The sequence below is a fragment of the Trichoderma breve genome, chromosome 5 (genome assembly GCF_028502605.1).
Source record: "Trichoderma breve strain T069 chromosome 5, whole genome shotgun sequence".
Lineage (NCBI taxonomy): Eukaryota > Fungi > Ascomycota > Sordariomycetes > Hypocreales > Hypocreaceae > Trichoderma > Trichoderma breve.
This window is the reverse complement of record NC_079236.1, coordinates 2,521,988-2,545,413: the sequence shown is the minus strand read 5'-3', so window position 1 is coordinate 2,545,413 and position 23,426 is coordinate 2,521,988. Positions and strand designations below refer to the sequence as shown.

The 23,426-nt window shown below is 51.9% G+C and overlaps 7 protein-coding genes across 7 annotated transcripts; 3 read left to right on the top strand and 4 right to left on the bottom strand.

Moving 5' to 3' along the window:
• Positions 1 to 35: 35 nt before the first annotated feature.
• On the bottom strand, positions 36 to 752 carry T069G_08432 (mpv17 / PMP22 family domain-containing protein; the record flags this gene model as incomplete). The annotated part of the gene is made up of 3 exons (XM_056175642.1): positions 36 to 188; positions 258 to 581; positions 657 to 752. 3 exons carry the CDS (start codon positions 750 to 752, stop codon positions 36 to 38), a joined length of 573 nt encoding a protein of 190 aa, XP_056026591.1.
• Positions 753 to 1,743: 991 nt separating this feature from the next.
• On the top strand, positions 1,744 to 3,345 carry T069G_08431 (sugar transporter domain-containing protein; the record flags this gene model as incomplete). The annotated part of the gene is made up of 3 exons (XM_056175641.1): positions 1,744 to 2,442; positions 2,503 to 3,019; positions 3,080 to 3,345. The coding sequence occupies 3 exons, from the start codon at positions 1,744 to 1,746 to the stop codon at positions 3,343 to 3,345; spliced, it is 1,482 nt and encodes a 493-aa protein (XP_056026590.1).
• Positions 3,346 to 4,022: 677 nt separating this feature from the next.
• Positions 4,023 to 4,640, top strand: T069G_08430 (uncharacterized protein; the record flags this gene model as incomplete). Its single annotated transcript, XM_056175640.1, has 1 exon — positions 4,023 to 4,640. One exon carries the CDS (start codon positions 4,023 to 4,025, stop codon positions 4,638 to 4,640), a length of 618 nt encoding a protein of 205 aa, XP_056026589.1.
• An 877-nt stretch (positions 4,641 to 5,517) lies between these two features.
• T069G_08429 (alpha galactosidase A domain-containing protein) lies at positions 5,518 to 7,454 on the top strand (the record flags this gene model as incomplete). The annotated part of the gene is made up of 6 exons (XM_056175639.1): positions 5,518 to 5,616; positions 5,741 to 6,011; positions 6,132 to 6,343; positions 6,463 to 6,499; positions 6,566 to 6,705; positions 6,786 to 7,454. 6 exons carry the CDS (start codon positions 5,518 to 5,520, stop codon positions 7,452 to 7,454), a joined length of 1,428 nt encoding a protein of 475 aa, XP_056026588.1.
• A 307-nt stretch (positions 7,455 to 7,761) lies between these two features.
• Positions 7,762 to 9,677, bottom strand: T069G_08428 (fungal specific transcription factor domain-containing protein; the record flags this gene model as incomplete). The annotated part of the gene is made up of 3 exons (XM_056175638.1): positions 7,762 to 8,202; positions 8,274 to 8,724; positions 8,800 to 9,677. The coding sequence occupies 3 exons, from the start codon at positions 9,675 to 9,677 to the stop codon at positions 7,762 to 7,764; spliced, it is 1,770 nt and encodes a 589-aa protein (XP_056026587.1).
• A 1,920-nt stretch (positions 9,678 to 11,597) lies between these two features.
• On the bottom strand, positions 11,598 to 14,335 carry T069G_08427 (mechanosensitive ion channel domain-containing protein; the record flags this gene model as incomplete). Its single annotated transcript, XM_056175637.1, has 2 exons — positions 11,598 to 12,578; positions 12,641 to 14,335. 2 exons carry the CDS (start codon positions 14,333 to 14,335, stop codon positions 11,598 to 11,600), a joined length of 2,676 nt encoding a protein of 891 aa, XP_056026586.1.
• Positions 14,336 to 18,914: 4,579 nt separating this feature from the next.
• Positions 18,915 to 21,271, bottom strand: T069G_08426 (sugar transporter domain-containing protein; the record flags this gene model as incomplete). Its single annotated transcript, XM_056175636.1, has 4 exons — positions 18,915 to 20,176; positions 20,277 to 20,860; positions 20,977 to 21,078; positions 21,231 to 21,271. The coding sequence occupies 4 exons, from the start codon at positions 21,269 to 21,271 to the stop codon at positions 18,915 to 18,917; spliced, it is 1,989 nt and encodes a 662-aa protein (XP_056026585.1).
• Between the last annotated feature and the right edge of the window lie 2,155 nt (positions 21,272 to 23,426).

Here is a 23,426-nt window from a genome sequence, read left to right as displayed (position 1 = left end):
CTCGTCTCATCTGCTCTCCTCCCTTCGGTCATCCTCTACTTTATCTGGTTGAGGCTGAGGAATACTCCCCATCCAAGGCCAGCAATGCTGCCAACAAGCTGCCGGTAGTCAAACGGTACGACAACCAAGTTCAATAAACAGACGATCGGCCACACTCGATAGCCTGCGAACAACATGGGCCAGAAATCCTACAACTCTGGGTCAGCCTCTTCAGGGTTCTATCAACAGCTGGCGAAGAGATAGCTTCAGTTACTCACACTGATGACACTGCTCAGGATGTTGTTAAAGCTTTGAAGGTTCATGTGGCCCATGAGGCAGATGAACATGAGCGTGTTGACTGGTGCTCCAAGGGCTTGATCCAGGATGAACTTGGCCGCCGTGTTGGCAATGTTCAGCTTACCGCCAGTTCCTGTCACAGCATCTTGGACTTGCTTGTCTTTGACAGACTTGTCTTCTTTTTCCTCTGTCGTGGTTGGAAACGTCTGCTCTAGGAACTCCTGCCACCTATAGTTAGGAGGTGTTGTGAGCACCGTGTACACTATGAAGCGCAAGATGGAAGAGAGATCAACCCCATCGAAAGTCTGCATGCAAGCGCAGTTTCGTGTCAGCATATCAACCAACGGCGAATCATTCAGACCACGGGGCTGTTTACTAACCCCCCTGCGATATGCCAGAATGCCTTGGGCAAAGACCCCGGACAGGGCATTTAGCACCGTCGCCTGAACGGTTGCGGCCGTGACTTTGGAGTCCATCGCACCAACAGTCTGGATTTCTCTCGATGCCTATGCAAAAGGATCATCAGTTTAACGAGAGCAACTACTGCAGTCGAATTGTTAAGTACGATTCCAAAAGGGGTCACTCCCGGGGAACGAACACCATCGCCTACATGTCCGCGAGATACCCCGAGAAATTACTGAGCCCGGAGCTATCCTATGTCGCCATTCTACAGCTCCTAGAGAGAGGGGGGTGATGTCTCTCCAGGCTCGCTGCCATCATACCCAATCCAGTCGAGGTTCGGCGACACATCCGAAGCAGACCATCAATAGCCAAATTTTGGCTCGTGGAGCCCACAGAAGACAAACGTCGCATGATGACACGAGACATCTGGGAGCGTCAGGCGACCTGAAGCCAGGGCGAGATGCTTTCTTCATCATTCTCATCTCAGTCCCCCTCTGCAAATACCCCTGTCAACCTGCAAATGTCGCCAAAGTATTTGCCTCTTCCTTGCTTCCAGCCCCGCGCCCGTTTTCACATTACCCAAAAGGGGAAATTATCGGGCATTGATACTTTTGCCTGTAAAACCACAGCGCCTCAATACCGCCGCCAAAAACACAAAGTCCGGGGAGGCTTGTAAGGCTAAGTCTACCCTTGTAGGGAATAGCCAATTGCGGGGTGAAGAAGATGAGCCGAGTCCACCCTTGCAAGCTATTTCGACGAGGCCAAGAGTTTGTCAACAGCATGATAGGGACTCTTTGAAGGCGTCTAGTCGTTATTGGGCTGGATGGAGGGGAAAGAGAAGAAGCTGGAATAACTATAAAATAGGCTCGTTGGGGTGTCATTTTTCAAAGGAAGTTGACCGAGAGCCAGGAAGAGTGAGACAGGAGTCAAGACAAGCACGGATTTGTCTCGAGTCTCTCTTACGGACAATTCTTCACTTGATAACACCCCCTTCTCCTCCCTCTTTTGCCATCTCTGTTGGAGGCTGTTCTCTTGATCTTCAAATCTCCACCATCAAGAGGAGCCATGGAGAAATCACTGGCCGTGGCCCACGCGGAAGATCTTCCCATTGAGCCCAATGAGAAGCTCGCCATCAATGAGGTTGCTGACAAGGCCAAGCAGGGTGCCGAGGCCGAGCACAACCTGCATCCTCTCAAGGCTCTGCGCCTCTATCCCAAGGCCATCTTCTGGTGCCTAGTTGTGTCTGCCTGTGTCATTATGGAGGGTTATGATACAAACCTCTTGAGCAACTTCTACGCCTACCCCGAATTCGCTAAGAAATACGGCCACTTTAACGAGGCAACCAACAATTATCAGCTCTCAGCCCCCTGGCAGGCTGGTTTAGGCAATGCTTCCAACGTCGGCTCCTTCTTCGGTACTCTTCTCAATGGCTATCTCGTTCTCAGATTCGGTCACGTTAAAGTTATTCTGGGCTCCTTGGCTACCATGAGCGCTTTCGTCTTCATTGTCTTCTTTGCGCCAAACACAAAAGTCCTGCTTGTCGGCGAGTTGCTGTGTGGCCTGCCGTGGGGCATCTTTGCCACAACCGCGCCGGCATATGCTTCCGAAGTCCTACCAATGACTTTGCGTGTGTACTTGACCAGCTGGACCAACATGTGCTTTATCATTGGTCAGCTTATCTCGGCCGGTATCTTCGCTGGCCTCGTCAACAATACGACTGAGTGGTCTTATCGGATTCCTTTTGCCGTCCAGTGGGTTTGGCCCGTGATCTTGTTCCCCATTATCTGGTTTGCACCTGATACCCCTTGGCATCTCGTTCGTCAGGGCCGCCACGAAGAGGCCAAGGAGTCGTTGCGAAAGCTCCGATCAAATCCCTCCGAGGAAGAGCTACAGGAGAGTCTCAACTTGATTATCTACACCAATAACCTAGAAGAACAGCTTTCTGTCGGCACATCGTACTGGGATTGCTTTAAGGGCTTTGAGCTTCGCCGAACTGAGATTGCCTGCATGGTGTTTGCCGGTCAGGTCCTTTCCGGTATCAACTTTGCCTACAACTCAACCTACTTTTTCCAGCAGGTTGGTCTCACCACAGAACAGACCTATCACCTCGGTGTCGGTGGAAACGGCATGGCTCTGTTTGGCACCATCGTGTCTTGGGTCCTCATTATGCCTTACTTCGGACGTCGTACGACATATGTTGTTGGCATGGGCGTCATGTCGGCTATCCTCATCATCATTGGCGGCCTCAACGCTAAAACAAGCAACCACCACGTCGGCTTGGCCCAGGCCATCTTGACATTGGTGTGGACCTTTGTCTTCCAGCTATCAGCCGGTCAGCTCGGTTGGGCTCTTCCGGCAGAACTTGGCTCGACGCGCCTTCGTCAAAAGACGGTCTGTCTAGCTCGTAATGCGTACGCTGTCACTGGTATCGTCGCCGGTGTCTTGCAGCCATATTTCATGAACCCGACGCAGTGGAACCTCAAGGGCTACACTGGCTTCGTCTGGGGCGGCACTGCATTCGTCACCTTTGTTTGGGCTTATTTCCGGTTGCCAGAGTCCAAGGACCGGACATATGAAGAGCTGGACATTTTGTTTGCCCGCAACGTTCCAGCAAGGAAGTTTGCCAGCTACAAGATTGATGCCTTCCAGAACGATGCTCTGCCATAAGGGGGGGGGGGGGGGGGGGGGGGGAGAGGATTGTTTGCTAATAAGGAGCCAGTTTTGGTCATGTTTACAGGCCAAATCTGTCCGGGGGACGACTCTGTAGTTGAGATTAGCTAATTACGTATTATGATAATTATATACCTGTTCATCGCAGTAAACTTTAGTCGGAGATTGTGAAGAATGAAGCTGCACTGCACCTTACATGTCAGTGGTAACTCTCGTAGCTACGACCAGGAAACTGCTAGGAGCCACTTCGTACTTGCTGCGTAGATGATTGCTCCTGGGTTGCCCTTGCACCAAATGCAAAAGTATCCAGCCGATAGATAGAACATGATGCTTAACTGGAGAAGCCGCCGTCGAGGAGCCGAATGGGTTCCCAAGTCCAGGCTTCATCCTCCAAGCTCTCTTCTTACAAATCCAATTATCCGCCGATATATTATTGTTTTCTTTTCTTTATAACAGTTATCCAGGTATTACGTCGTATTTTATTCCGCTTCCGCATTCTCTCCTCGAAAACGATGCCTCCGTGGCAAGACCCCCGGAGAAACGACAAGGAGTTTCAATGGGAGAAGCATATTTCGCACCCTGATTCGCTGGATGAATTTCTCACATAGTTCGAAGAACGTCTCGGCGAAGTCCGGAGGCAATGCCCACTGCCTCCCCTGCATGAGAGGCAGCTGATGAAGGATGATGACAAGGAGAAGCTGTGCAAAAGGCTCATGGGTGCCGTCTTTTGTGTATTTGTCGGGGACGATAATCCCAACCTGAGCTGTTTCAACAAATGCGTCCAGGAATGTCTTGATACCGAAATCTTTGCCGGGGGCCCGTTGACATTATGGGTGGCATGGCAAAATGTGGCAAATGTTCTTATAAACTGCACCAAAGGTACACGTCGCAAAAGCAGCGGCGGCAGCAGCAGCGTTTATGGCTGTCCAAAAGCTGTAAGACTCATGTCGGCACTGGCACGCTTCTGCTTCGTGGATGAGTTTCCGAGGCATTCAGCTGGCCTCGAACGAATGTATGAACTGAGAGCGATTGAGCATGCACGCACTGCCGTCATACACGATAGTGAATTGACATCATACCAAGCTTATCTATGGGTAAAGAGAGGGACTGGCTCGGCTCCGGAGGAGGTTCCGGAGGAGAAGTATGGCGATGAGAAGAAGGATGGCGACGAAATCGAGAGCAGCGCAGATGCTTACATCAACATGGCAGACAATGAAGACAGCGGTGCAGACAATGGCAGCGGTACCACATATATTGGCAGCGACAGAGCAAATGACGACAGCAGCAGCTGAATGGCAGATGCTACACCGACAAGGCACTCAGATTATGGATGATATGAGCGATGATGGATTGGATGGAAACAACTTGTTGATGTCCGTTATCCATCAAGTTGAAGGGATTGCCACTTACGGCAATTTCCAGATACGGCAACCCAAACTACGGAGTACATGGGGCCGGCCTTTTTGCGTCTCTAAACATCAAACAGTCAGCTCTTTTTCCAAATAATACGCACAACAAGAATAATTCATGCTTGGATTGTGTATCCAAATACCTTGCAGCGTCAGTCGCCTTCGGCCAACTTACCCCGGATTGCCCTTTTCAGCGAAATCAATCACCAGTGCCGCCAAGATCTTCATCCCACCAGATCTCACCTAAATCTGTGGACCCCCCAGTTTCTCCCGAGTAAACTCCCACGGGATCCCACCCCAATTTGTCTGAAATCGATAAACCATCGCATTTGCCACGAATCACAGGCGTCCCCGATTAATTGACCGTAACGAACGGCACGATAGCCGCTGGGACCAAGCCAAGACTAATCCTCCGTGGGAATATGGAGGGGGGGCAAGAGGACGAGAGATGGGATAACGGGGTAGGGGTGACGGAGAGGAGAATTGTTTGGGGGGACTCTATGCGGTTTGTTTTTGTCCTTCATCTTGTACTTTGTTTCTCTTTTAATAGCTATCGGTGGCTTGTTTCGGTTCCTCCGACCTGATCGCTGGTCCTAGGGCGGGAGAGGCGGATTGCTCTTTTTGATGTTAGAGCCGAAAAGGTATATTAGACGGCAGACATAAAACGAACCGCTCCTCTGTTTTTGTCCGTCGGCTCTTCATACCTTTTCTCCCCTTTCAAGAGACAGATTCACCGTTTCCTGTGTGTTGGTGATACAAGATGAGGTTTCCTGCTAAAGAAGGGCTTCTCGTGGCCCTCTCTGCGAGCGGCGTCCGGGCCGTAAACAACGGACTGGCGAGAACTCCCCAGATGGGATGGGTATGTTACTTGTGTGACTGATGCTTTTTTCGTCCTGTCCCGGCACATCTCAGTCGAAGCAAATCGAATCACACTCACACCAACCAAAAAGCTGACGATCTTTGTGTGGTTTCTCCTCCAATAGAACAACTGGAACACGTTTGCCTGCTCCGTCTCGTCGACCCTCCTCACCAACACGGCCAAGCTGCTCACGGAATACGGGCTGCAGGACCTGGGCTACAAGTACGTGGTGCTAGACGACTGCTGGTCGTCGGGCCGCGACGCCGACGGGAAGCTCGTCGCGGACACCACCAAGTTCCCGGACGGCATGGGCGCGGTGGCGGAGGAGCTGCATGGGCAGGGGTTTCTGTTTGGGATGTACTCGAGCGCGGGCGAGATGACATGCGCGCGATATGGTGAGTTGTTATCCTTCCCTTGTCTTTTTTCTGTTCTGTCTTGCGCAATTGTGTGCTTTCTTATATGGATATTGGTATTGTGTGTTGGTTTGACGAGGAGTTGCTAATCGTTTGATGTAGCTGGATCCCTCGATTACGAAGAAAACGATGCTCAGAGCTTCGCCGACTGGGGTGTCGACTACCTCAAGTACGACAACTGCTATCATATGGGCCGGTTCGGCACGCCCCTCATCTCCTTTAACCGCTTCAATGAGATGGCCAAGGCGCTCAAGAAGACGGGCCGGTCCATCCTGTACAGCCTATGCAGCTGGGGCGAGGACTACGTCCACACTGTAAGTCTCCTCCCCCCTGTCTTGGCTTTCGTCACGAAAAAGCTGCACTTGTAGAACAGTCTAAGGACGCAGGAAAAGATGAGAGAGAAAGAGGCAGCTAACGTCTTGTCACATTGCAGTGGGGAGGATCCATTGCCAATTCCTGGCGCATCTCGGGCGACATTTACGACTCTTTCGCCCGTCCAGATGACCTGTGTTCGTGCACAAACGCCGCCGACCCAGCGTGTATCGCCCCCGGCACGCACTGCTCCGTCCTGGCCATCATCAACAAGGTGGCTCCCTACATCGACCGAGGCCTGCCGGGCGGGTGGAACGACTTGGACATGCTGGAAGTTGGCCACGGCGGCATGACGGAAGAAGAGGTAAGTGGAGAGATCCCGTGATGGTTCTTCTTGTGACTCCGACTTACATGCAATGTTGTATTAACATGGGATGGAAACAGTACAAAGCCCATTTCTCCATGTGGGCGGCGCTCAAGTCCCCCCTGCTCCTCGGCAACGACCTCCGCAAGTTAACGGCTTCCTCTCTCGCCATTATCAACAACCCCGCCATCATTGCCCTCAACCAGGATCCCCGTGGCCGCGCCGTCCAGCGCATCTCGCGCAATCTCGACGTTCCCAAGGACCGCCACGGTGTAGGTGAAACGCACGTCTGGAGCGGCCCCCTGGCCAACGGCGACCAGGTCGTCATCTTCCTCAACGCCGCCGACACAGACCTCGACATGTCCGTCTCGCTCGAGGACGTCTTCATCATGGACGGCGTGGGCACCGCCCCGCAGGTCAAGCAGGACTGGGCCATCCACGACCTGTGGGGTAGCAGCGGCTCTCGCATGAGCTCGCATGACGCTCAAACCCTGCTCGACGCCAAGGATGCGGACGCTCGTCGCTCGCTGCTGCAGACCAAGCTCGACTGGTACAACGCGACGGAGCTCCCCTATGCCCAGGGCCTGAGCCGTCGGGACCCACGGCTGTTTGGCGAGCGGATTGGCGCCGTCGAGGCCGGTGGCATCATCAGTGCCAGGGTGCCGAGACATGCAGCCAAGGTGTTTAGGCTGCAGAGCACCAGCGGAGAGGATACCACCAGGAAGAGCCTTCTCAAGGACGAGCTTTGAAGAGAGCCTTCTGAAGGATGAGCTTTGAGGAGGAGCTGGATGGTCAATTGAGCTTCACGAGAGCAAGAGATGAAGGGGCTAATGAAGGAGGATTCCAAAAAGAGGGATTTCTCTGTTGATTGATTGGCATGGTTTGACAGAAAACCATGGCAGCATCATAGGCATATACATAGAACTGTTAAACAGGCATATTTCATAGAACATTTTCATAGCCACCCAATAAACCCAAGCCAAAATATTGAAACCAAGAAACCAAGAAAAAAAAAAGTGATTCCAAGAAATTATTTCAGGCTGGCAATTAAACTCTTTATGCAATTTCTACTTGCCCCGGCAAGTGCACTTGATCCGCGTCAAACGGCGGCTCGTCGCACCCCAACGCCATAAACGACGCCGCGCCAGGTTCCAGCATCGTCAAATCGCAGGTATCCTGCCAGCTGCCTGTGCTGCTGGATGATTCGTCTCCCTGAGCAGCCAGGTCGCCCACATTCTCCGCCACTCCTCCTGAAGGCTCCTCCAACAATGCCGGCCAGTGGATGTCGATGCTGGCAATGGGATTTGAGAAGCCGAGAATCATCTCCGAGTGCTTTAGAAGCTTGGGTAGCAGATTAGATTGGCATCCACGGATACGGGCCAGGAACTTGACAACAGAGCAGAGAACGTCCTGTGGCCCGAATTCGAAAGAGGGCATGGGGGAAGCAGACATGGATGCGTCTGCGAGACTCATTCCAATATCGAACAGTTTTTGTTCCTAGCAAAGTTCTTCAGTTAGCACCTGTTCACTTGCTATGTCGTAGAAACTGCTTCTCTATCTAAACTTACAATTGCGATTCCGTGGCAATCCTTTGAGCTCTGGCTCACGGACCCCAGGGCCTTCATGATGGACTTGCCAGCCTCAAACGGCAAGCCAAGGGCGGGCATGAGGCCCTGTCCATACACGAGATTCGGCTTGGTGCCAAAAGCGAGCCGCCACATCGACACGCGAAGCCACTGTTGTGTGACAAGTGTATCGAATCTCTGGCTCTCCATCACCGACTCTGCGGGCTGCACAGCGGAGAGCTTATTGCTGATGGCATGGCTGAGAGCGACACCTTGAGGCTGGCATCCATCGGTGTGAGGCTGCCACTCGTAGAGAGAACAAGGCAGCAGCTCGAATAGACGGACGTGGTTTACGAAATCGTGCATGACAATAGGACAGTCTGAGTCGACAATCTGCGGCTTCGAGATGGTGTTGCGTAGCATCACCGGCCGCCTGTGCTGCAGAGCATATGTTCTACCATGGGGCATGCGAATTAGTTTCCCTGCCTCAAAATTTGTGATGAAACGATTCAAATCAATTCACGCTTACCTTTCGGTCACAAACAATAGCCAGAATATCCGCCGCCTGATTTCCCGTTCGCTTTCTTCCAGGTTGCTGTAGGCCGACTCACTGTGTAAGCCTATTGACAGAGCCAATGAAATGGCCTGGTTCAGGTAAAACCAAGCATGGGTATGCTTCTCCAGGTTTCCATAGCCCGCAAAGAGGAAAAAGGATGTCAGCAGCGTGTCTAGGCTGAGGTCATCGACCACGTTGAACTGCAGCCGAGCCTGCTCAGCAGCGGTGAGCAGAGCCTCACCCGTAAGGGGCGAGTCTAGTGATGTGTTGATGCCCACTGATGTCTCGTCGTACTCCTCTGCGTTGTCCAGCTTCAACTGGATCCGCGTCGCGGCGCAGAGAGACAAGAGAAAGGCATACCGTGATGGAGAGAGCTCATCCAAGCGCAGCGAGTCGGTCAGCAGCTCCCTGTCGTTGACAACAGGCATAATGGGAAACAGGTGCTTCATAAACACCTGCACATGAGCCGCCAAGGCCACCGACAGTCTCTGCTTGTCATGTTCCGTCGCCGTTCCAGACGCTGTTGCAAGGGCGAGAAGGGGGTTTTGCTGGCTGGCAGGTCGGCTTCGATTTGAATCTTCCAAGGCGTTGAACTGAATCTGTGTGCTCGGCGTGCTGACCTCAAAATGGTTCTTGTCTGGTTCTGTGAGGCCCTGCCTGATTTGGGACAGTCGACGGCCTTTGCCTCCCCTTGGCCCTTTGCGCCGAAGTGTGTGTAAGTATCGACAAGGAATGGAAGAGACGACGCAGTTGCTACACGGCAGACCGCGATCGCACTTCATTTTCCTGAAGCGACAGTTGTCGCATACCTGCTGCGGCGGCTTCTGCGTGACGTTTGGTGTAGTCGACATTGTGAATGTGTGTTTAGAGTGATTATAGCGGCGACAAGTCAAGAGAAAAGACAATGAGATGCTTGGAGATGTAATGAGACTGTTCCTCCTATATCGGACAATCTTTCGCTGCAAATTTAGGTCATCAACCAAAACACGCAGTCAGATGCCAGACTCGCAATTGACAATCAACAGCTTGCAAGATAGTCCCTTGGTAGCAGCAACAGGTAGTTGAAGAAATGACATCCACAAGAAGCAACTCACGTCTGTGTTAGCTTCGAGACGAAAGGTAATATCTAAAGAAAAGGGTCTCCCCCCGAAAAAAAAAGTTTCCTTTTCCCGACGGCTCGCCTCACAGGGCCAGCGTTACATGCATCTCGACGACACAACCCCCGCAGGTTCTCGGATCCCAATGCTTCCCACCCCCCCTTTCCCACCGTCACTTCTTGTTTCGATCGTGGCCGCCACGTTTTTCCTAGCTCGGGTGGGCTTCTGCCTTCGTCCTCGCAACAAACGTTCGCCATTGGAACCGTTTTGGCGAGCCAGAGGCAACCTTTTCCGAACGCCCTCGAGCAGTGCTGATGGTGGGGACGGATTCAGGAAATAGAGCTCCCCAGCTAGCTTTTTGGGGAAATACTCGGGCTTCCATCACAGACCATTGTGTGGAGATGGAGCCATTGGCCGTGCGGAGAAGTTTGCGGGGATGCTTTGGCTCAACTGGTGCCAGCGCTATGCATGCAGACAGATGCATGGGATTTCGGGAATCATTGCCAGGGGTCGGCGAGTCGGAACCGTGGTCCAGTGCCGTCAAGTGGCCTGAGCATGCCCATGTCAAGCTGCGTATAATATGAGGCGGTATGGGTTAGCGAAAATGTGAAGAGTCAGGCGGTGATGTGCCAGGAGAGCGGCACTTGGTTCCCCAGGATTCGGAAAAGCAATCAGTCACGAACGGATCGCCGCGAGAATAGACAGACGTTTTCCGTGTTTCGTGACAATCACTTGACAGCTTCATCTTAGTCTTCGGATAAGTTGAAGAGGTTACGTCGTAGTTGAACAAAGTTGAACACCAAATGAGCTGAAGTTGGGCATAACTCCTAAACTCAAGGGCTTAGTCATCGGCTGGGGTAATGACATCTATGTATCCAGGTCTAGGCTTCTCGTTATAACCCAAGATACAAGGGTAAGCTCGTATCAAGACGGTTTAGCATAATGGATAGAAGTAATAGTCCTTTTCTCTTTATACGCCGATTAATATTCAACCGCGGGGTTTATTCCAGACAAGCTATCAGTAGGCTCGGGGCACATCCAAGTAAGCCCTGCCACCGAGACTCAAAGTAAGACGAGTATGGTAATATATACAGCTAGCCATCAAATCAAAAGTGCAAACGTAGCGAAATTGCCAAGGCATAACGGCAAATCTATTGGTGTATGTGAAAACTAACAAGACAAAGAAGAAGAAGAGAGGGTGCTAAACTAAAAAAGCTAATATGTAGTATAAGAATTCATGCCGTGATATATATAGCGGTGCCAGCACTGGCTCACAGCGTCTTAATTCCGCGTCTAATTCAATCCAAGTTTCCCATTTTTTGATGCTTTTCCTCCTCTCCCGCCATGATGGAAAAAGAAATAGCCAGCTCGCCCTTCGTTGTGCTCGTAGCGTACAACAGGGCCTCTTTTGACGCAGTACAAATCATAAACCACTTGTCCCAAACATTGTTTTTTTTGCTTTCGTGTTTCTTCAAACAAACAACAAAAAACATGACCGTTTAATACCGAAAAAGAAATGGAATATTTGCAACTCCATCCGTAGTGAAAATATCGCCAGGGAGGAGGTCTTCAATCTGAACAGAATACTTCAAGTCGTTCGGAGCGTGTTTGCTCCAAGGCTGAGTATCCGTCTCCCTTTATCTAAAAGGGGAAAGTGTATTGCTTCATGCGGTTTTACTGGTGGCCGTCATGGGACGTGGACGATCCTCGTTGGCGTCGACCCACGCTCGCGCCACGGTTGGGGACATGCAACGATGGAGAAAGGTGGAGGGTATCCTCAGTGCGGCTCACGTCGAAGCTGGGGCCTCGGTAGCTAGAATGGCGGCCGATACCGTCTTCCTGGTGAGCGCCAAACTGAGATCCCGGCATCCCGGTCTGAGCTTCTTCGTCAAAGGTTCTTATTCTTGGACTGGTGCCCGACTGCGGGAAGGTCGAGTGCTGGCTGTCTATCGGAGTAAGGCCGGTCAAGCCCTCTCCTGCTCGTCGTTTGCCACCACGCTGGCTGCTCTCCTTTTTCAAATCTCCCGCGCTTACTTCGTCTGATGGATCTCTAGACGCAATGGAGCGAGCATCAGCGTCCCACATGCCCGAGGTCTCGAGGACGAGAGATCGGTTTGTGTTGAGGGCTGCGACGGCGTTCTTCTCCGACTGTTGAATCTCTTCAGGGGTCTGGCCCGCATTCGAAGGGACCATTCGCCCAGCGTCGGTTGCCTTGGCCGCCTTGTCTCGGCTGTCAGCAGCCCACTGGTCGGTTACGGCCACAGAATATGTAGGATTCGTGGGTCCGCCCAAGGCCTCACCACCACCACCAGGAGCGAGAATGGGAATCTTCTTCATAGCGACAGCCAGAGCACACATAAACTTGGAGCGACGAGTAGCCCGAACACGGTCGTTGTGCCAGTTGGATTTGTGCTTAATGCTGATTTTGAGAGTCAACTTGTCAAGGTTATTGACACCGCCGATGCCAATGCCAAAGTCGGGCTGGAAGTCTCGAGAGTTCTCGGGCGAGCGGACAAATTTCTCCATTTCGTTACGGAGAAGTTCGATGTCTTCGAATGAGGTATCAAAAGAGACGTCAACGGAGAAGGTCTCCGACATGGCCTTGCTTCGAGTCACGTTTTCGATCCAAAGGTTATTGAGAACAATGTTTGGGACCTGGTTTAAATACGTTAGTTTGTCCAATAAATACCCTATTCGAAGACGGCTAGTGTCCTTACCTGAGAGACTTGCATCTTGTCGGTGCGTGTGAAGACGGTGTACAAGAGGGAAATGCGGTCAACCAGCATCTGTGTACCTGAGATCTCGATGCGATCACCAACATCATAGGGATGCTTGACGAATAGAAAGATGCAAGAACCAAGGAATTCTTGGGTGGTGACAGCAAAGACAAAAGAAAGAGATAAAAGAGCGGTACCGGCGGTAGCAATGGTGGTGAGAAGGCTGCTGTTGAAGAAGGACAAGAAGATGAAGACGGAGATGAGCAGGACGACGAACAGCAAGACCTTATCAAATGCTGTGAGGGCCTGTCCAATATCCTTCATTCCTTCGGCAATTGCCTTTCTTTCCTTGCCCATCTCAACAACCTTGCGGACCATTTCTTCGAGGCTGATATCTCCATTGGCGTCAGTGTCAATGGCCTCAAAGGCCTCTTCTGCTTCCGCCTTGTATGCTGGACCAAGAACCTCTTCGACGTCGTCTGGGAACAGGGCATCTCTGCCTTCAATGACAAAGGACATCCAGAGACGCCTGGCGAGGGCCTCAGACGATCGCTTCTTCTCGAGAGCTTCAATGACGATGGAGTGGGCCGAGTTGGGGTTGAAGACGTGCTTGCCAGTGATTTCACTCGCAAGATTGCCAAAGACGGACGTCACCTTGTCACCAAATCGACCGACGTCTCCGATGATCCTCATAGGGGCCACGGCGCCAGGGGCGGCGGATTTGCCGGCCTTCCGTCTAAGCATCATCTCGATACTATCTTCGATGATGTAGTCTTCTTCGGCAAACTCGTGGCAGTACATGGGGAACAGGGTACGGGAAGCATCATACAAGAGACCCAGAAGGTGGATTTCCCTCTTGGAGTCTTTGATGCGATTGTCAAAGGACCGCTGGTGGTAAGACACACCGATGAGCTGAACAATGGCCTTTTCACCAAGAAGGATAGCGGAGGAGACGAAGCAGGCGCCGAGGACACGTTCGAGGTTGACAACCCAAGTAATGCCATCTGAGAAGGCCTGGGCAAAGATGCTCTTGAAGGTGAGCCAAGAAGCCAGGCCCCAGAAGAAGATGGAGATGACAATGGTCAGGTTGCTCAAGACGGTGGCGTACTTGCGAGTGCCAGCACTGACGATACCACAGAAGAACATGAAGGCGTGAGGGAGAAACCAGGCGGCGGCTTTGACACCCCATAGAGACAGCCAGGAGATTTGAATCCACAAGAAGAGCTTGAACAGAGGAGGGCCTCTGCTTTTGTCGTGGCTGCCAAGGTAGATGTCGTTCTTGTGGCCGGTCAGAGGAAGTACAATGAGGGGGACAGCCAGCAGGATGCCAACCGGCACGACGTAGACCATGTATCGCGTGATGACTGAGAAGCCGACGATCTTGGCATAGAGCCGACCCATGGCGTTGAGCTTGGCCTCGTCGCCGGTCTGCCTCCGCTTGAGGCTCTCATCATCCATCTTGCGTCGACGGCCAGCATGGCGGTGGTGCATGCCATGCTTCTCGTTGTGCTCGTCATGGCTGCGGGTGGCTTGCATGGTGGGCTTCCTGGCTCCTGTGGTTGACGCGTTACTCTTGACCGTCGTCAAGGGGTTGAGGGGGATGCCGCCGTTGTCCATGTCGCGAAGATCGCCTCCGTCAAGAGGGATGAATCCAGCAGAGCTTCGTGAGGCGCGAGAGGCTTGACGTTGCGCCATGTGAAGTTTCCCCTACTCCGCAACAGGTGCACGCCTAGAGGTGGAAGGGCAGTGCACGTCGTTTTATACAGAGTACAAGCGTTGCCTACTATAAATAGGCCGTGATATGTTTCGAATTGACAACTTTGATGCCTTGAAAAGCTAAGGCTATTCGTTCTTGTGAAGATTGCAAGGATAGCTTAGGTGCTGTGGTTAAAGCTGAGGATATCCACACAGGACGTCGAGTTTAGTCGATGGCGTGCAAAAATGCTGCGCTACCACCTAATATGAACTGACAATCAATGCCACCGCAGGGGCATAAAAAGAACCGGCGAACGCGACGTTTCAGATACCGCGGATGCAGAAGCCGCTGAAGACCGGCTCCAGGCTAATCAGGTTTGCAGGAAATGCACAATTGAGCTGATGGTGACGAGGAAGCACAAGCTGTCGTCGAGGAAATCGAGTACGCAATGCAGTGCGAATGTCAGAACAAAGGCCCGTGCCAACAGCTAGGATAGGCGAAGCGAGTGACAGTCTGCAAAGGGCAAACAGAACAAAGACGAGCGTGAAAGGGAAGAATAAAAGGAAGAGGAAGACAAAAAGGTAGAGCAAGAGGAAGTCTTGACAAGACCTTAGAGGAGCTGGGAGAGGGCGTAGTAAAAAGATGATTGGAGGCTAGGCAAAGTAGTACCGAGAACACTAGGGGTGTTTCAGGATATATAAAAAATGAGTGAACCAGGAGAACGAGCGAAGACCCGGTCAGTTGGGTTAAAAAATATCAGTCCAAACGAGTGGAAGGGAGGAGTAGAAATGTGGAGAGGGGATAAACGGAATCGAGCTGCAAAAACAGGCGATCTTTAAAAGGACAAAAAAGAAGGAAAGGAACAGACTGAGTGAGTGGTGACTGGTGAAACAAGCTGGAGGTTTTGCTCGATCTCACTGGACCGTGGCAGGCCCGATGAAAGGGGCGATCGGCACAGGTTGCAGGTACATGCGGGCTGGTGCTGGAAAGGTGCTGGAAAGGGCAAGGAAGTGCGGGAAAGTGCAGCGCTGCAAGTACCCGGTACCACCTGCAGGTCGCACGGAAGTGCTGTTAGTGGCTGGTGGCGGTACCTAGGGCGCTGGGCAGCGGAGCACAGGCGTGCCAGGTACCGCATACGAGGCGGCCACAGTGGAGCAGCCGCTAAGCTACGGGGGGCCAGTCCTGCCAGTCAAGGCCCTGGCCAGCTGCAAAGGGCCAGGAACAGGTAAATGTACTAGTCGCGGTGGCTGCAGGACGGCACGCATGGCGCACATGGAGGTACCGAATACCAGCGCAGGCTTCCGTGCTAAGCGTGTACCGATACGCACACTTGTCGCAGCCGGTGACATTTTGGCTGTACAGTGACATCTGTCGTCAGGAGTGCTAAGAAAAGCTCTCGTCTGCAAGGAACTTTGATACCACACGCACACGCAAACCTCAACTTGCTCATATCAAAGATCATCAAAAAGCTATGGGACCAGCTTCAAAACGATTCCATCTTCTTTATCCGCTTTTCCGTATTATTTTCTTTTTCTCTTTTAATTCCTCTCGTTTCCCAGCCCGGCAGTTCATCCGTCCACCAGCAGGGCTCCCCCTCGTCCTTCTCTTCTCTCGCCTCTCACAGACCACACAAAGCCTGTCCTAACCCCTGCCACAAAGAGAGGCTGTACAGTGGGAACGAACCACAGGCCACGCGACGTTTCTTTCTTTTGTTTCCAAGGTTCAAGGTTGTCGCTTTGCTGCTCACTTCAGCTATTCTTGCAAAATGGATCTCTTGACTAATGAAGCTACTGGATTGAAAATTGGACACGGATGGGGTCACGTCAGCCAAGTGGAGCTGCTTGTCATGGACTCGCGGATTCTGGCATTTTGCAAACTTCGCAGAGCAAAAGAAAAAGCCGAATGCTACCATCTAACGAGACACAGCTTTAATGAGATGGACTCCCGATACGAGTTGCGACTGCATGCGGTGCTATTTTTCAAGAATGCCCAACTATGGTCTTTGCTTTTCAGCTCTCTTAATTCCCCTATTCTGTTTGCCTCACCCGCCATCGCGGCGATAAGTTTGTTTGTCTGGGACCTGGAACCGAATTGACACTCAAAAGGCGAGCGAAAGACACACGGACGCAAAAAAAGAAAAAAGAAAATACTTTTCCACAAGTATTTACTCCGTGCCCACGGCGATGCCTCCACCAACACAACGGGGTGGTATCCATCACCACGGCTGCTAAAGCCAAGACGGCATTGTCCAGAACTTGAGCTAACAACAGGTTGCAAAACGTCTTTCACCCCCTTAAACTCCTCTCCTGGCGCTACACTCGCAAGACAAAACGGCGGCTAAAACCTTGTTCAACCGAGTTTGACATGTGTTCGCACCAGAGACGTTGAACGCCTTTTTTTTTTTTTTCTCCTTGCACCGGCCGGACTGAATCAGACACGGCCCGAGACAAGACGACGCCTCCATATCAGCCAACAGCGGGACGGTCGTTATCTTGACGCCCACAACGCCACCGCTCTCTACCTGTACTCACTCTAGCAATCTAGTCTACTGAATGTGGTTCTTGTCCATTCCAAAACCAAGGGCTGATCGTCTCTGTCATTCCCACAACCGCCTAAATCAAGCCTTTGATGAGCCATCCCGCTAGAGCACACCACCTTGGACGCGACTTATTAACGACAAGTCAACGTGCATAAACACCATCTCAACGGCATCATGCTCGTCCCATTTATCGCTCTATATCAAACGAAGCGCATAACAGCAATCAAGTACAATCCGGGGTGCCCGTTTCTCGCATAGATCTAAAGGTATGACTCACGGCTTGCAGAACTCATACGATGACTTTCGTCTACAATCTCAGGGACCACGTTCCCCCCGCTCTCCGCAGTACGATCTGAGTTCAATAATTGCGAGAAAATGAAAAACAAGGCGAAACAAAACACCTCCTCTACCGCTACGTATCTGCCCACATCCCGCCTCCTCCAAAAGCGGGGAGAAAGGTAAATCCCAGGCCCAACGCATGGTTCCCTCTGCAGATTACATGGTGCAGATGCAGTGCATTCTCGTCGTCCTATCTTTCTCGTATCGCTCACTCACGCCGGTCCAATCAAAGCCCTGCGATCCTCATCTTGCTCACCCTTTATGGTCCCATATTCCGATCACAACCAGACATTTCTCAAAAACGACTCAGATGGCCCCGTCAGCTCTCTTTTTCGGTGACGACCCCTGCTGTCGATCCAATCCGCACTGGTCATAACGCTGCACATCAAGGGCTCAAATTAGAAAACATGAGTGCAGATGATGGTCGTGCTCCCCCTCACAAAAAGAGGGAGATTGCCGAGGCTGCTTTTTTGGCTGAAGGTGAATGTGATGTATCCCTTATGATATCATCGGAACCATTGCGCATGCAACCTCGGATCGTGAAGCTGGACCCGCGGTTCCCGCCCACTACTACCTCCATCGTCGGTGAGATGGAAATCAGATGAATGGATCAAGATGAATCAAGCTTTGTCCTAAGATCCCAAACATAAAATATACGTGCCCCAAATCTCATATCGAAATAATCTGCCGGACCGCAGTGGGTCGAAATGTGACGTTCTTCCACCATCATCGTCGTTCTATTAATACCCGCACAATCTATCGCCTTGCTTTCAGCTCCTCAGCTCCTCAGCTCCACCCCGCGAAACCGGGACGGAATGCAACATAGCTATGTTATAGACTACTTGACTACCTCCGTATATTCCGCAGAACCCGGCACCAGCAATTCTTCCAAGATCCCGATCGCGCCGCTTGAACTGTCGAATCACCGTCAAGTTCCCCCTGCGGAGAAAAGGCAGATGCACGAGATTGGAGCCCTTTTTTTTTTGTCGCAGAGCTTTCCCTTCCTGGGAGAAGATGGGGGAGCTGGTATGGGTGGGATCCATTACAGCTAGGTGTTGATGACGTAGAGCTACAGAACAAGTAAACAGGTGAGCAGGTAAAAGATGACATGAGAAGCTTTGTACAAAAATGGCACAGGTGTTATCTGTGCTGTTCATTCTTCACATACTATATACTATAGTATATATGCGTCATCTAGTCTTAGGTGAAATGTCGTAATGTGTACATACAATTTTCAAATGATGGCCATGCTCATCCAAACAGACCCCTCCCATCTCCATATCTTCCCACTCTGAATTCGCTCATGATGAAGATAACAAGATATATCCCATCTCCATATCAATCCACTCTTAATCCGCTCATGATGAAGATTCCAAATATTCGACGCCAATCCAAAACAGTGCTTCGGCGCAAAACACAAAATAATAGAAAGAAAAAAAATGCCAAAAGGCTTTCAAAAACACATTTGACTGGGGGGTATCGCTTCCCACATGCGCCGTAGTCATCCCAATCCCGTCCGTTTCTTTCCGTGGTATCATGAGTCGAGAAAAAATGAACACACGCGCCCGCTAATCAACAACCCAAACCCAAAAAAAAATCAACGCCCAATAGTAACCAGCAAAAAAAAAAACGCAAATCGCAAAGGGGAAAATATTATCAAAATGACTTGGAAGCAAAAAAAAAGGGATCCCAAAGAAACATCATGGTGTAGCTTCGGGGGAGAGTGATCTGGCGTTTACAGCCGCTGGTGTGAAGCCAACCATGTCTTTCAGCTCGACCCTGGCCTTGTCATTCTCAAACTTGTCTTCGCCTTCGTCTGTGTCGACGTGTTCGGCCACATCCAGTGTGTACAAGGGTTCGAGGGTCGCGTTTTTCTGAAGAAGGATCCATCGCTTCCACCACCACGGCAGCGTCTTGGTGACTTGATATTTCATAAAGACGCGAGTGGGCACCGCAAAGATGTAATCCAGCTCTTCCAGCGTTCGTTGCTTCGTCTCTGGAAGCCAAAGGAAAATCATGACCAAGGCAATAATGTTAAAGAGCGCATATAGCCCAAACGAACCCATGACGCCCAACCTAGCAAGCATCAGGGGAAAGGTGATGGACAGCACGGCTGCCCAGAGAAAACAGGTCGCCACGGCAAATGCCATGCCTACCTCACGGTGAGACAAGGGAAAGACTTCGGCCGCGTATGTAAACGGGACGGGCCCTTCACCGGGCGAGTAGAAGGCGGCAAACAGGTAAATGAAGAAGGCAACGAAGCCCAGGTGAAGACCGCCCTGCCCGGGTATCAAGTTGCAAAGCCCTGCTGCCAGCAGCGTCCACGCCATCTGCGGGAAGGTGAATAGGAGCAGAGATCGCCGGCCGAAGGTGTCAATCGTCCACACAGCGGGGAAGGCAAACAAGAAGTTGACCAGGCCAAACCCCCACGAGGCCAAGAGCGCCCCAGTGGCGCTCGCTCCGGCGTCCAGGAAAACGGTAGACGAGTAAAAGGCCATGATGTTGATGCCGCACATTTGCTGTGCAATCATGACCGTATGGGCTGCCAAGGTTGCGCGGCGGACTCGGGGGATGGTGAAGAGCTCAATGAATCGACGGAGGTAGTTGCCATTGCCCATAAACTCGGCCTCGACTTCGAGCTGGACGTGAATGTAGTAAATATCACGGCCGGCCTGGACGGGGTCGTTCCGCAGGCGGAGCAAAGATCGCATGGCATCCCTGTATCTATTCTTCTTGATGTACCATCGCGGCGACTCGGGACAAAAGTAGATGAGGACGACGAGCGGCACAGCGGGGATAAAGGCCGACCCCAGCTGATATCTCCACGCTTCTTTGCCAATTCCCCTGACGGCGAGGTTGGCGCACGTCCCAAGAAAGATGCCAAATGCATTCCACAGTTGCCAACTCATGACGAGTGCGCCTCGGATAGGGGCCGGCGAGTTTTCTGCGGCAAAGATGGGCACTGTTCATTGTATCAAGTCAGTTTTTTCTGAATACGCCCGTATATGTGATTTGAAACAGCCTGGATTCAAGACTGGAAGAGATTAAGAAAGGCGACTCACCAGTAGATGCCTTTGCGCCCATCCCAACGCCCATAAACAGGCGGCATATCAACAGCCTAGGCCATGAATTGCAGAATGCGCTCGCTATCACCGGCCAGAGACAAAAGTTGGCAGCCACAAAGATGGCGCCCCGGCGGCCAAAGTGGTTATTCAAGGGATCTGACAGCCAGCACCCGAGAAACGACGTGCCGATGTAGGGCGCGGCATTGACCAGGCCGACGATGAGCTTGTCATGGATGGTGTTGGCGCCGATGCCGTACGCCGTCGGGAAGTCGAGATTTGCTCCGTTGGATCCGGTCTGATCCCAGCCCTGGACGGCGGCACCGACGGAACATGTCACGACGGTCAGGAGCAAGGTCCAGGGAACGCGCCACTTGTGCAGCACCTCGTTGCGGAGGGCATCAATCTCGCCCTGGCTGAGAGCCTCGGGGCCGGTGATGTCCTCATAGCCGGTAGGATCCTGGGCCACCAGCGCGCCCTTGCGGATGATGTCGCGATGGTCCTCCAGGTTCTTGGAGCGGCAGAATTCGTCGACGTCGGCCAGCAGAGTTCGTCGCGGGATGCCGACGAGTGGGTTCTTGATTCTAAGACACGGAGAAAAAAAAAGGGATCGGCAATTAGATGGGCTCCGGGATGAACGAATGGAGGGGCCTCTCACCACGTGGGAAAGACACGGGTGGGAGAAACATTTGTTACTTACTTGGCCTCTGTGTTTGCATTGAGATTGACACGCTGCGACTTGCGGCGGTCTTCTCCAGCCTCGGCCGAGAAGGACGACGAGACATGATACTCATTCGAGGCTCTGCGGGCGAGAGAGATGCGGTCAGCAGGGAATTCCAAGACGAAAAAAGACACAGTGGATGGTGTTGATAAAGTGTCATCATCACATCACCACTAACAACAAGAACAAGAACAAGAACAAGACAGATCATATCTAAGAAAGCCTTCACATACATGGTAATCTCGTCGACCCGGCTTTGCGACGATGATGACATGGCGGTGATAGGCCACGGCGAGCAAATCCGGGGAAGCGTCAACACACACAAAAGATGTGGGGATCTTCCCGATCCCCCTCTGGCAATCTCTCGCTCGAGCTGCGATTGCAGAGGGCGGGACGGAGACGGGGGAGCGGATACGATACGTCGCAGCGAGTGGTGAGTTGGGTAGTGCGTGCAGCCTTGGGAAAATCGGCCCGGGGAGTTTCTGGCTTTGATTCGAGGGCAAAACGAGACTCGAAAGAAGGGGGATGGAGAAGGACGAGCGAAAGAGCTGGAGAGAAAGCAAGGAGCAGACGCAAGTACAGTACAGTACAAACGGCTAGCCGGAGGGAATCAACTCTTTTGCGCGTAACAGAAAAGCCGGTTTGGTTATGGCTTGGGTGTCTGGTGCTGGTCTGGTCTGATCCGGTCCGGTCTTGGTCCACCTGGCCGCTTCGCTTTTTGTTCCTTGGACGTGGAGAAGCACCAGGAAGGCCGGGTGGAGCGCCAATAGTATGGAACTATACAGTGCTGTATGGATGTAAAAGCAGGTACAGGCAATAATGCCTAGTAGTCAGTCATGGAAGCAGGATGAGTGAGTTTTGGGGAGCAAGAGGGAAAAGGGCTGGCTAAGGAAAAGAAATCGGGCTAAACCGCTGAAGCAGTGGCGCCAGAAGGATCAGAGCAGCGAACACACTGGCTGGGAGGCGAAGAAGAAAAAGAGTAGAACCCCGGAACGAAGCAAGCAAATGTCACACAGTGAGAGTGAGGCTTCAGGCCAGTTGAGTGGCATTGGCCCCAAAGGACTGGGGGGAATCGCATGGGGGGATGGGATGGAGCCATCCATGGGCCGCTAGCAGGGATGGCGAGGGCTTTGGATTTTTCCAACGCAAAGGATTCCATTTGGTGCGCTGCGCTGCGCAGTCTGTGGCCATGGCTCACTCTGACGCCGTCCGTCGGAAGACCAGGATGAGAGGATGGAGGCGCCTTTTCCTTTCCATTGAGTTTGTCAAGTCCGGGGTTGATTGCCCGCCAGAATAAGAAAATAGAACATTCAAGGAAAAGAGGCTTCTCGGCGTCTCCGAAAAAGAACAATAGGCTCAGCCAAAACACGTGGAACCGGCACGCGACAAGCCGCTCCCTGAAGAAAGAAAAGGCGACATGGAACAAAAACCCAAAAGTCTCAGTCAGAAGGAGGCCAATTCTGAGGCGAGACCAACTGCACTGCACTGTACGAGTACCGAAGCAAAAGGAACATCAAGCAGAGCACGAGTAAGAGTCAAGCCTTTTGCGGGGATCCGTCTTACCAAAACTGGGTGTCGCTTCTCCACAACTTGTCCCTCGCCCGCAAGTCGCGACCACTCACAGCGCCCAAATTGCGCCTCCCAGGGGGGGCCGGTTGGTGTCAGTGTGCACCATGACTGTATGGTACAGTGCGAACATTGAAGCTGAGGGCTCTCCAGCTGTCAATAGCGGGTTGGTGGCAAGCTTACAGTTGACATGGAGTGTAGCAGTGGACTGCCCAGACCACCGGAGTGGAGTGTTGCAGCGAGCGATCCCATTAAATTGCACTCAATGATCAATGCTGCTGCAACCCCACGGCATTAAGAGTGTGCAGACCAAGTTGAACCAACGCTTTCACACTGCCGATCTCGAATTAGCATTCATGTGAGCTCTCAAGCTTGTGATTTATATCCACAGGTTATACATATATAGCATAACAATAACAACACCTAAATACCTGTACTTTGGGGGAAATACATACCAAGAAACAGTGTTGACAGTCATAAAAGGCTAAAGCACAGCTTCCATCTCACCACCCGCAACACCCATCGTTTCTAGAGCTTCATCTAAAACCCGGGGCGACGTAATTATCTGACAGCTCCATGACACTATCGAACCTTAACCTTAAAGGTGGCCCGATATTTTATGGACATCTTGGCATTGCATAATAAAGCAACGCATAGTCCATCGAATCCGCCCTATTTCAAAACAAAATATCATTTCATTGTACGTTCCTAAGTATAACATCATCAACGGCTTTATACTACTGGCAGCACAAGAACACTTCCATCCATACTAGGGGTTCAAAAGAACCAAGCTTCTTCCAATCATAATCAGCATCACTTCACGTCACATCACCTCACCGGCCGCTCTGGTGTACTCATACTGA